A 13316-nucleotide genomic window follows, 5' to 3' on the forward strand; every position below is an offset into this window, starting at 1 on the left:
GAACTGATACCCTGCCCTGCATTCCTGCTTGCAGTTTCCTTTTTTGTAAAACCTGTGTCCAAGATGCAGTCTCATACATAAATGTTCTGCTAGTATGGAATTATGAAGATAATTATCCTTGTCATCTATATTTACATTGGATGTGAGATCTGTGAAAAAAGAAATGCTTAGTACATCTTAGATCTCTCATGAGAGTCGATACAAAGAAGCAGCTTTACCAATTGAAGTGTAGCTTAGCGCTCAGGAGAACTGTTTATTAAATCATTTTGTTGATAGAAGTAAAAAGTACAGGCAAAAGGAATAGGCGTTTTGGATGGAGATGCACATGAGGTATTTCAGCCATCACTCTAGAGCTAGCAGTTGATCTCTTCTGATTTGTCTTAAGCTCACGTGGGATAAGTTCTGCAAGCCGATGGGTGGCTTAGGCCAAACCAGCAAATACTTAAGCAACTGTTAAATTTAGTTGAAAGTTAGTGTGGAACTTGGACCAAGTCACACTTACAGCATAGGGGGAATTAGTTGGATCATCACAAATAATGAAAGAAATTTAGTCATAGCCAAAAACTAGTATGTCTGAGCTTCTAGTGAGATGCTGTGGAAACAGAATCCATGTGATTCCTGAATGAGAAAGTCCGTATTGACAAGTAAGTGAGGAGTAGTGGCAAGGAAGGTGCCTATGTCTTTAGCGTTCCAGTAATAACAGTTACAGTTCTTTACTGTAATAGCATGTCTAGCTCTGGAGTCCATACTTCAGAAAAAATGTTGAAAAAACTGAATTTCTAAAACACCTGTGTGAATGAATCAAGGTCCAGAAAATCTGCTTAACAGTTAAAATACAGAGGAGTCTTCGTTATCTTAGCCTGTGCTGCCACTGAAAGGATAGCCTTGCTTTCACTCTTTTCCCCGGCTGCATTTTTTCCTTTGCTCATGTAGCTGGATGTCAGCACAGTTGGCTGAGGATTTTTCTGCCACTCATATGTTCTGAGCAGCACTGACTTTCATTTGTGTACAAAATTAACAGAGCTGCATTGCATGTTGTTCTAGAATGCCTAACATCGTTGGAGCCAAATCTTAACCTGTGTGGGCCAAGGCGCTGCTGCTGCTTTGCCTCCTCAGAGTGAAACTGATAGTATTTTCTCATCACCTCCTCTTTAGAGCCTATGCAGATGGTTTTTCTGTTTTTTGTTTTTTTTTTTTTAGGTTAATTCTGTTGTTCTAAAGGAAGATTTAAGAAGTATGGTAGAAAATTTCTATGCAGCTCTATTTGGATATGATGAGGTAAGAAGGGTGCTTTCAGAGAATCTGCAAGAACAAGTATACCATCTAATTCATTAACACAGAATATGCCAGATGAGTAAAATGTTTGCTGTACATGTCTTTGGAGAAATGTTATGTTACAGAAGCAGGCTTCTTAGTCATTGCCATCATCTTATTCCTTGAGTTAAAGTACTTCTAATAAACATGAAAGCACACAGCATATTGATTTAAATGATGGGACATGGAAGGAGGGATAGCCTTTGTACTGCTGCTCCGTCACTGTTTGACCTTCAATAAATCATTTCCTCCCTTTGAATCCCTTTGCACACAGCTGTAGTTCGAAAGCAAAGAGAGTATTTATAGAAAATACCAAATAATATGGGGAGACAAAGGTACCACTGTGCACAAGTGTCTGTAGGACTTTCAAGAAGAAAATACAATTACATCATCTCTTTTAATAGTTATTTTTTTGCTCTAGTGGGTGTTGCTCTTCAACTGCTCTTCTTATTCACACAGTGGGATTATTTTTTGCACAGTGATTTGCATTATTAATATCTTTTAAATTTAAACTTCTTAGAATTGTGGACAGTGTTATGCATGCAGGTCTTTAATCTAGCTTTAAGTATAGCCAGGATGTGTCTGCTTGTGTGTCTGTCTGTTTATTTTTCTTTTCTCTTTTTGTTGACACTCTTTTGGAAACAAAATGTCTAGTTAAATTAAAGACAAATGTTGACATTTTTATTTTTAGCTGAGTATTTTAAAGTCCTCTCTTGCTTTTGGCAAATGTGTCAGCAGAAGACGGGAGTTACGAGACTCTGCTAGTAACACCACATAATAAAAGACAATAAAAGTGGGAGAGAATTTAGACAAAAAGCACTCATGGATGTGGTTTTTTGTATAAGCCAAATTTAATATTAGATGTAACTGGAAAAATCTAAATAGTTCTTGATGAGTTCTCTCTCATTCAGAATGAAAAATGAAAAAGCAAAGGAAAATAGCAAAGTCCTGACTATTTTCTGCAATGTTGTATTAAATATCCTTTAATTTTTCTATTCCAAGTGTCATGGGCTTCACACAATTCTGTGAGGTGGTGCTGTCTTCTCTGTAAGGCCAAAATTTTTGTGGCAAAGATTTCATAATGTAGAACGCAGTTATCAGCTCCTGCATTAGGAATTCCCTGATCCAGTTGTTTTCCAAATTAACTTGCCAGAATATTTGTTACGGGCTGCTCTGTAAATTAAATTAAGACCAGCGTTGTTTTTGCATTCTGGGAAAGAGTGGTGTTGATACAAACTGTATACGTGAAAAGGTAACAGCTGTGTGCTCTGAGACAGCTAATATTGTCAGTTGCCAAGTAGTGATGTGGTTGTCTTGTGTTCAGACCCTCATCATGTGCAGTTTTTAATCCCCCTTTTACTTCCTTTAGGGAATCTTGTCTGATGATCGTGTTCTGGCAGCAGCTCTTTGGAGAAACCTTTTTAACAGGAACTGTGAGGACCCTCGGCATCTAGAGTTACTCGTAGAATACGTGCGCAAACAGGTATGCTGCAGTTTGTGGTGTGGCTTCTCTTTATTCTGTTATTTAAAATATTAAATATTTATTGCTTGCACACCATATAGCTCAGTTCTCCTCATAAATATAACTGATGTTTATATTCAGTGATTATTTTTAAGGAGAAAAGGGTAAAAATATAAAAACAGGCTGATACTTATTGCAGATTGATGAAAAATGGCTGCAGAGAAATTCATGGAGTATTGAAAGCGATCGTGCTCATCTTTTTCTGGACCTATGCGATGGAGGGGCTTGACAAAATGGGCTACAACTTGTAGAATTACAATTGATGTTGCAGAGTTGGGATCCTCTTCATAATGAAGTAGCATGCAGAGCTTGAAAGTCTCCTGATGATCTTTGTGGGAAAAGTAAAAAAAGGTTACGTTTTCCAGAATTTTTTCTGTTTTGGTTATTAACTGGAGAAAACGATACTAAGTAGTGTTTGTCCTCTCAACCCTTAGGAGATTTGTGAACCAGATTTCTAGGAAATGTTGGTAGGATATAGTGGGTATCAAAGATTTAAAAAGGAGCAAGAGAGGTTCTGGAGGAGTGTAGGCTGTTGGATAGGGAACTGAAGACCAGAACCTCCACAACAGCATTCTCTGTAATGTTTCCAATACTGTATTCAGGACCAGACAGAGATTTGGAGAGACGGTATTTCAGAGTGTGGTCTGAAAAATGGTATGGGAAGCAAATGGCTGAACTTTATAGGAGTCTGAGGATGCTTTTGGAATGCCAAAGGGCTTCTCAGGAGGGACAGGCTTAATTTAATGCTTAAGGTTGCTGATGCTTAACTTCAGTGAGTCTGTAGGAAAGTTTAAAACTGAAGATTGGCAGGGAGCAAACGCATATAAAATGTAATTTGTGACAATTTGCTGCCAAGTGGGGAATTTGTTGCACTTGTGTATGTTCAAGCGAAGGATAGGACAGAAGCTATTAGCAGTTGTAATAGGAAGCAGTGATCACACAGATAAATGTGGCACACTGGGGGAGAATGAGCACAGCCTCTGAAGACAAGTCATTCCTGTAGACAACTCTAAAGTGGTGCACTTGAGGAAAAATATTTCCAGCTTTGCATATATATTGATGAGCTCTAAACTGTCTGTCACCACACAGGAATGAGTCCTTGAGATTATAATTGTATTATTGAAATGTCAGCTCAGCACTCTGTAGTGTTCTAAAAAAGTAAATCAAATACTCAGAACTACTAAGGAGGGAATAGAGAATAAAGTATTGTCAAGCCACTTTTCAAATTCGTGGTACTCTTGTGTTCTTGAATTACATGTGTGGTTTGGGTTCCAACCATCAAGAAAGATAAAAACCAAATGGAAGAAGGCTCAGAGAAGAGCAGTAGGGATGACATGAAACAGCGTTATTACTATCAGTGAGTAGGATCCTCTGTCTGAAAAACAGCTGAGAAAGAATATGAGACAGCTCTTGGGAAATCTTGAAGGCAAAAGGAAAGTGAGCAAGGAAAGGTGGTTCACTGGTACCAGGATGTGGGGACATAAAGTTGCTACAGATTGTTTGGGATGCTACAGTTGCCCTTGGCTTCCAAAGCTACTGGCAAGGTTTATGGAAGGGAAGTCTGTCCAGGGATATTAAATCCACAACAACCACTTCAGGTTCAAACCTCCTGAACTAACAAATTTTGAGAGGGAGGGAAAATAAACAAGGAAAATAACATTGTATGCATGTGTTGTACTTAACTCCTGGGGCATCTGCTTTGTTGACTGTCAGAAACAGGATGTTGTGCTTAGGTGGCTCCGTGGCCCTTGGTGTATCCCTTTCTTGGTTGAGAAACTCCTTGTCCGGTTATCTTTGTTTCCAGTAAGCATTGTGCATGAGGTCTTTCCCACAACTTCTTGCTAATCCTGTCTTTAACAGTAGCTATTAGTGGATGCCAGAGGAGAATATAGTAACAGAGCAAGCAAATGTACTGTGTCTTTGGTCAACTCTCCTTGCAATCTGCGTTCACAGACTTACCTGAGCCAGAGATGGTGTTTCTCACTGTTACTGACTCTTGATGGACTTTCCCTCCTCCACCACACTTACAGTGTCCTGTGGCAGCAAGCTAACACTGTGTTGTGTGACAAGAGTTGGTTGGCTTTTTTGCTTTCATTGCACCTTAAAACTTAATTTGATCCCAAGTATTTCTTGTATTGTGAGAATGAGTGTTCATTCCACGTTCATCTCCTCCAGCTCATGTGCTTTTGTATTATAAATCTCAGGTGTTCCTTGCTGGTCAGGCTTTTTTTCTATAGTGAGAAGCCTTAGTCTATGTGAAACCACTTTTGAGAGCAGTCAGTGTAGATGATGGTACTAGCAGTGTGTCATCTGAATTAACTGCTGAGAAGATAAAATGACTCATGTTAGCTTTGCTGGCTCTTCTTTGTCCTATTGCCAAACGTTCAGAGGAAGCATGAGCTAAGGTGTTAGTAGAAGACCTTACGAAGTTAACTCCAGTGGATCTGCAGATACTTATCTCGTAGCCTTTCCATGACGCTTCAGCAGTCCTCAATTATCTTTTTAGGTCTACCGCATACAAAGAGAGAAGTATGTTCAAATCTCCCTGTTCTGCTTACTTTCCGGAACGCAACGTGTTTGGGTAGCTCTTGAGAAACTTGAGTAGGTGATGGGACAGCTTGCACTAATGTCCTGTCCTTGCAGGTGCAGCACTTGGATGCACTGAGCGGGGAGGACCTGCTGCTGACGGGCGAAGTGAGCTGGCGGCCACTCATGGAGAGCAATGCCCGCAGCATCCTCAAGCCCCTTTCCCCTGTTTACAACGATGAAGGACTCTGAGAGCGCCGGAGCTGACGTGTCTGTCAGTTTGTCAGATCATCTTGGGAAGCATGCCTGAAATTGAACTGGGCTGAGGCTGTGGGTCAGGAAGGAAAATCTGCTGTTGGAAAGAAAATACTTAATTAGATGTCCTGTCTGTGGTGCCTCAGTAGTAGCAAATTGGACAGCCATACTCTTTTGAATATTCACTTGCAAATAAACGCTAGTTGGTTGGAGAACCTCTGTCCTTTTTATGGCACTGAGTGGTCCTTGCTGACAAATTGAAAGACCTGCCTTCTGTCTTTAGGAAACCAGGTATTTTACCATGACTTAGAGTTATCTCAAGAAGACGTTTCTAGACGTTTCTGTCCTTTGCCTCATTTGGAGAGCTGCTACCTAGTGACACAGCAGTGTTCCTCTGCTCACTGAATGGTTGTGAAGGCAAATCTGAGTTTTGCATATTAGATGTTAATGTATTTTAAAAGCTTGATATCAAGATGTAATGGTCTATTTTTGCTGTAGTGGTGTTAAGAATTGCTTTAAAAGATTCTAAAGGGTTTTCTGTGAAAATCCGTTTTAGGAACTCTCTGCTTTGTTGCACAAGGATAGGAGGATGCATAGAATAACGCACAGTCCCAAGTAATGCTCTACGAGTCTAGCCAATTTAATGAGAATAAAGTCCAAAATGTGGCTAGGCTGTCATTAAAGCTGCCTCAGAGTACTTGGTATTTCAGTCTGCCTTGCTGGTATTTCCATATTCTTTTTAGAGTTGTGGTTTAAGAATTTCTTTATGAAAAGAACATTCCTGGTTCTGTCCATGGCTCTTAATGGGACAGGACTATGCTGTCCTCCATCCCCCAAAGCAGTGGTCCAGGGCTTTTTAACAAGACCTGTCAACCCCAGTGAAAACTTTATATGGCTGTGCAGGCAAATTACGCCAACATAGTAATTACAGGAGCAAGAGCTCCACTGATTAAATCAGCAGAGGCTGAGGTGTACTACGTAGGTGGATGGTTCGCCAGGCTATTTCCAGGTCAGTGAAAAAACAGTTTTAATTTCTCTCCTGTCTAAAATCTTACTCAATAATAAATGTCAGTCTGGGTAAATGTGATGTGTATGTGTTTTCTGTGCCACTTGTGCTTTTGATAAGAATTAAGCACTATAATATCGGGACTTATTCCTAATGAAACTATTAAATAAAAGTCAAAGGTGATAATCCTTAACTTGTGACATTAATCCTTAATTTGTGAATCCTTAATCTGGTTAAAGTGAGACTGTGCCTGGCTGTGACTATTCTTCCTTCTGAAGTTGTTCTCTTCGTATTGTGTGTTTTGGGAAATATTTGACATCCTTCTCTATGTAAAGAGCAGTGGGATGCAGAATATAGGCTCCCAAACACTGGCTTGCATTTTTTTTCCCCGGTCTTCTCTTAGGGAGCCTTCTGTGTATAAAAAAGGCATTTTGTTATTTTTTTTCCAAGGCGAACTTCCTCAGTTTAACTTGTTATAAAATGAGTCATGTAAAGAAACCCTCTATGTGTGAGGTGTATCCCTTCTCTGTGAAAACATTACAGACCAAACAACTTGCTTGCAGTTTATTTAAGATGCTTTTGTTGAAAGCTGAGCTAAGCAGAGAAACCTCTTATATGTGAAGTATTATACAGTGTGTGTGAGATAATAACACCTTGTAATTCATTACAGCTGGCTTGTATTTACATAAAAGAAGGCTGAGCTGTGTAGGAATTTGCTGATTAATTTATTTTTAATGAGAGTGAAGTATACCAAGTACCAAAATAAACTTTACTTTGTGTATCTTACTGCTCCTGAAATAGGTGGAAAAATTAATGGTAGATATTTTGGCTCAAAGCTACATACATTAATTCATATACAAAACAGTTATTTAAACTTTAACCCCTTTCCTGCTATGTAATTTAAACCTGGACTCATGTTATCCATGCCATGGGAACACAGGACTGCGAGTACACCACCATCCAACCTGGTGCTGTGCACAGGTCAGAGATCATGTGGTGGCTGTGGCACTGATGCTGCGAGGCCAGCGAGCTAGGAGAATTCATGGGACCACTAGTCCAGAGATGACAATACCTTTGATACTCTGAATATGGGACAGCCACGTGGTCAAAATTGAACCCATTCTTATCTTTATGGGCAGGAGGCTCCAGAAATCATGGTGCCAGATTGTGGTCGCTGGCATCTGCTTTTGCACTTCCTATTATGTGAGAATAAAGGCCAATAATCATGGCGCTCTGCTGGTTCCATAAAATGCCTTTGACACCACCCCCCACCACCACCGTTACAGAGCTGAACCAGCGCTCAGGCTGTGTTTTGGACACAAGTGTGTGAGGCCTGTTACAAGAATAAGGCAGAAACTGTCTGTGAATTAAAAGGGTAATCTGTTAGAAAGGAAGAAATATGCTGGAGGCTACGCAGGTCCCAGCTGTCAGTTACCTGCAGACAGGATCAGGCTGTAGAATATGGCCCCTCTTACTCCAGAGGTGCATGCCCGTAGGTGGTGGCATTGCCAACCTGCTATATATGTCATCTTTATAACCAGGATTTAGAGTCCTTGAGAGAGGATACTGTTCCAGTAGCAAAATCTGCACCTTGCAAGCATTACAGCAGCAGTGATTAGCAGTTTTTTAACTTTTAATCGCTTTTGCGATTCCTATGTGTAGTACCACTTCAATTGCAGCAGAACACAGGGGTTGTAACCAAATGTCAAGCCTGTATTTTCCCATTTTCAAGGATTTGCAGAGGGAATGCTTGAAGCTATTCTGCTTGTGGACAGTTTTTTGTTTATGCTACTGGAGTTTTTGAAAGTTGTCTCAGGGCGTTGGCTGGGGGACGCTTACTGTATTTGAAGTGAATGTATGCATGCACACTTCTTCTGGAAGGAGCCATGCTGAGCACTTTATCATCCAACCTGATCTCCTGTCTCATACACGGAATTTGGACATGGCTTATTATTCCAAAGGACTTGTTCTCCCAACTTTCCCAGGTGTTTTAAAATCAAGAGACATGACCCTGTAGGCAGCACTCGTTATTTCAGCTAGATCATGGGGGTTTTGTTTCTGTGAGTGGAAGGAAAGGGCCAATGTGCACTGTGTTCCCTTTCTGCTCTGCTGTTTTGCACCGGTAGGGGAGTAGGTGCACGTTTTGCCCCCAGAGTCAAACTTGGCAGTCTCTTGCTTCAGGCTGATGTTCTGCTACCCTTTTTTTTTTTTTTTTTTTTTTTTTGGGGGGGGGGGGGGGGGGGTGCGGGGGGGGGGAGTTGTATGATCCTCTTTGACGCCTACTCTGTATTTTAGATGGTTAAATGGTTTTATCATCTTGGCTTCTGTGTTCACACCTCCTTTGGGTATTTCTAACAGGCTTTTTCTGCTTCTTCAGACAGCTGCGGTGCTAAGAGCACAGGCATCCTTGATCTTCACAGTTCCTGCACTGTCCACGTGCCTACCCTGTGAAAGTGCAGTTACCACTTCCCAGATTTCTGCCTCATATCCTCCTCAAAGTGAAGGTTTTAGCACTGCTGCTGCCACACCAAGCCCTTGGGTAAGAGTTGCTGCTCCTGACATAGCAGTTGGATTTAACCACTGACCTGCCTCACCCTGCCTTTGGCTTGGTAAATAAGGTAAGCAGAGATGGAGCAAGAGCAAATTTTTCCACCAGAGCTTTAAATTAGATGAACGTAGAGTAGATGAAGAATAGCAAAGCTGTGGGAGGGTGAGCAGGAGCTGGGAAGAGATGGTGGTTGCTTCTGTGAGCATGGCCCCTGTGATGTATACCACTGCAAGGCACCACACTGAGGCACTGTGGGAGCTATACCATAGCCTGTGAGCCACTCTTGTATTTTTTCCACGCTCTCTCACTTCCAAAACCCTGCAGAGGAGGTCTGTCTTCAGAAATTCAAATCAACGTATGCCTGCTGCAGTCTATTTGTAGCATTTCTGTGGGACCAGTTTAATGCTGAGCGTGCAGCAAAGGTGATCTGCATCCCAGAGATGTGTTGAATGCTGCTCAAGCATTTGGAGAAGTTTGCCGATTCCCTCTACAGGTGTGCTGAGCAATTCATTGCCTCCGGAACTGGACTGTGGGCTTTCTTCCAGGAAGGTGAAAATACCGATGTTGGGAGTCGTAGATGTTTACATTAATACTTAGAAATTACTGTGTGTCTTTCTAACTCTGATGGTAATAGAGTTGTGCCATGGATACAGCAGTCATCTGTTGTGGCGTTCTCCAGCTTCTCAGTCCCCAGTGCAGCTGTTTGGTTGTGGTCTTCACCTAGCACACAGGATTTGTTTGGATGGTGCTGGTGGCAGCTGACTTTGTAGTAGGCACCCCCTGTACAGGCTGCTGCCCTCCCCATCTGCCTCTTCACACCTACCCTGCTTGGTCTGATCTCTGTTGTCTTGTATAATAAACTAACTGAGACTTTTTTGCTCTTTGGTTTTTTGGGGTTTTTTTTTCCTACAAGAGACTGTGATCAACCTGTGCACCATTCTCTCTGCTGAACAGTGCTTCATCAGGCTTGACTGTGCCCTTGGTGTCCTAGGGCTAGGTTAACACCTCTTCCAGCAGTCTGGGTGATGGTACTTCTACCACTCTGCGGCATGCCTTAGGAAGCAATATCTCCATCTTTTGGGCATGTTGTATCTGCACAGCCTGGCCCTCAGCACTGTCTGTCTTTTCCTGAAGGTCTGAGAAGCCAAGGAGAGGGCAACAGCTTACACAGGAGCCTGGGAAAGTTGGTGAGGACATAGGGAAGACCCTGAGGCTCACCATGGGTGAGTGGCAGGCTCTGCTGCTTAGGCAGTTGTGCTGTGCTTGTGAAGTATCCGCCTCTCTCCTCAGCCTGCAAAGGGAGCATCACCCACTGGTGCTGTGGGCTGCCTGCGCTGTGATGGTGCAGTTGCAGTGATCCTTCCCAGGCTCCCCCGGTGAGCTTCTTTTTACTGCTGCCCCTTCCTCAGGTATTTAGGGCTGTCCTGTGCACCCTACATGTGTTTGTTCTTTCTGAAGTTGCTGAACATGTTGAGGGAGTACTTGTTTTGCTTGCAGTCATTCAACCTGCTTAACAGCTTGCTCTGCTCATTTGTGGGGCAGCAGAGATGGTTGGGCCTCATCCTTCCACAGGGAACACAGAGCAGGAGTTCACATGAGCATGAATCCATCTTCTGTGGTTACATCTCAGTGGCTGCTCCAGATGTGATATGCTGGGAGCAGCCAGGGAGTTTAGGTCAAGTGGCAATAGATCTGCTTGAGGGGCCTGGGGCAGGCTGCTGTCAATGTTTTCCTGCACACAAGTGCAGGAACCAGAAATATCTACTGTCCTGTTTTCACTGTCTCGTGAACCTGCAACATGTTGCGGAGACCAGATCCTGTTGGTGTTGGCGTGCTACTGCAGCTCTCACAGGAGTTAAGGGCTCCTTCACGCTGTTTTAAGAAGCAAGGAGTCTAGCTCACGCAAAGCCTTCATTAATGATTACATGGGTGACTAAAAGAGTGAGCTGGGCTTGTTCATTCCTCATCCCACCTGCAGCCTCCTGGGCTGCTCCACATCCTGTCAAAGCCAGGCATCTGATGAGGGTTTGCTCATTGTCCCACATCCTTCCCCTTCATACTGTCTTCCTGCCGGTAACTGGACCCGTTGCTGTTACAATGCCCGATTCTATTTCTGTGTATTTCCTTTGGAAGGAGGGAAGGTGTCTGAAAGCGCTTTTTCACATGTTCACTATGGGGCAGCAGCCTAGGGAAGAGGCACATCATGGTCCTTCTCATGACAGCTGCGAATTGGCACCCTGAGCAGCTAGGGGCTGGACCTCGAAGGGCCACCAGCGCGACTCAGTGGCCACACGTTGGCTTCCCTGCGTGGCACATGGGTGGTAGGGGCCTCAGAGCGGCAACTGGAAAGAGCCTGCATGCTGGGCACACCGCTGAGCAGGGACCGGTGGAGGAGGTGGGGTTGTCTGTTTCCCTGCCATCACTAGTGCTTAGATCGTTTGGCCTAGAGCTGGCAGCTGGTGTCCATTGCCCTCCTGCTGAGCGGGGGCAAAGCTATCTGCCCTGATTTGGAAGAGTCTTAACATATGCATGGGAAAAATGAAGCAAGGAATTTGTGTGCTGCCACTGTGTTTAGAAGAATGAATCTGTAATGCCGTGGTCGGGAACCTTGGACAAAACACTGGGAGACTTTGCACTGTTCTGTCTGTGAGTTCCGTGCTGACACAGATCTCAGTGCCGTAACTAAAATTTGGACTTTTCTCATCTAACTGTGCTTGCTGTTCATTACATCTGGCCGGTGAACGCTGCACTGTGGAACACTGCTATGCAGGTGCCTTCCAGAAACATCTGTAGATAAGTGTGTTTGAGCACCCTGATGTTTGTGGTGGAAGATGTGGATTTCAGTCTGAAATGAAGGGAAAAAAGCAAATCTGGCTTCTTGTGTGTGAGTGCTCCCAAAGAACTGTACCATCATGGAACAGGCTGGCGGGCTCCCTTCCGTTTGCCTTCAAAGAGGAAGCGGCAGGTACATTTTGTGGAAAGCCCAGGCGAGGTGTTCGTGTTTGGTGAGCTCCAAGAGCATCTGTAGTGGGACACAAGAATGAAGTGTTGCCTAATACCTGGGCCAGATTATAGCTGCCTGGGGACGTTGCCTTGGAAGTGGGACTTGGTGTGTGTGTTTAGCCAGAGGGAATTTTCCTCTTGCCTTTCTCTGTTGATTGCAGGAGGTGTGTGGACAACGCTTGCAGATAAGATCCTTGCTTTTATCTGGCAAGAATTGGCTGATGTGATTCCTACATCCCCTGTTGGCCAGTCAGTCTGTGAAGTGCCAATTATAGATGTTTATCTCTTTGCCAGACAGCAGGGATGGGATACTTCTCATCTAATTCTAGATGTCTGCATGGTAAACCTCTGTCAGTGGCAGCCTGAGCTCTCCTGCTCAGTGCAGAGAGATAAGTGCTTTCACCGTGCATTTCATCTACCCTGTTTCAGATGTCTGCTGCAGGGTGAGGTAACTGACTCCCTGGAAATCTCTGCATCTCCCCACCAGCGCTGCAGAAGCCCAGCCTGACAAGCTCAGCCAGAGATGTGTACGTTGTATGTACTTTCATATGCTGAGGTCCACGAGAAATTACTGGAGGAAGAGTAGATGGTTACCAAACACCAGTTGAAGACAGTGGAAATCACTTCACAGAATAAGCAGCAGTGTGTTATCTGGCAGAAAACACGTATTTGATGACTTTTTTAAAATTCACACTCTTTCCAACTCCTTAGGAAGGCAAAAAAGGGTGATGTTACCTCCTTTTATGTTATCACCATGGTGACGTTATCCCCCTGGCAAAGCAGCTCCAGACAAGGCTCGTCATGTTATAGCTCCTTCCCTTCTTTTTTTCCCCAAACTTCCTTACATTGTGTTTGGCTGTTCACACTTTAAATTAATGTTACTCTTTAAGCTGGTCTAACAGTTACACCTGAAACACTTCCATGCCAGCAGTTTTATTATAATTTTGTCCCCTATATATTGTCCACAGCTGCTAATTCTGCACCTGCTTGCTGCATTGCAGCATAGCTCTGGCGGCAGGTGACTTCGATTTTCTGGGTAAATGTACTTTTGCATAGTCCTGGTCAGAGTTCCTTCAGACTTCAGGGACCTGAAGACTAGGCAGTTAATCTAAACTATTAATCCCACTCCAGCTGTAGCCCAT

General features: G+C 43.4%; 1 protein-coding gene across 2 annotated transcripts in view; it reads left to right on the plus strand.

Moving 5' to 3' along the window:
- LOC130156094 (ubiquinol-cytochrome-c reductase complex assembly factor 1) overlaps positions 1-6699 on the plus strand; it is a 46816-nt gene extending 40117 nt beyond the window's left edge. For both annotated transcript variants that reach the window (XM_056354284.1, XM_056354285.1), the window contains 3 exons: positions 1201-1278; positions 2684-2797; positions 5480-6699. In XM_056354284.1, the coding sequence (XP_056210259.1) occupies positions 1201-1278; positions 2684-2797; positions 5480-5614 (327 nt within the window). In that variant the 3' untranslated portion in view covers positions 5615-6699. The remainder of the gene's footprint in view (positions 1-1200; positions 1279-2683; positions 2798-5479) is intronic.
- Positions 6700-13316: the final 6617 nt, after the last annotated feature.

Source organism: Falco biarmicus, chromosome 10 (assembly GCF_023638135.1).
Source record: "Falco biarmicus isolate bFalBia1 chromosome 10, bFalBia1.pri, whole genome shotgun sequence".
NCBI lineage: Eukaryota > Metazoa > Chordata > Aves > Falconiformes > Falconidae > Falco > Falco biarmicus.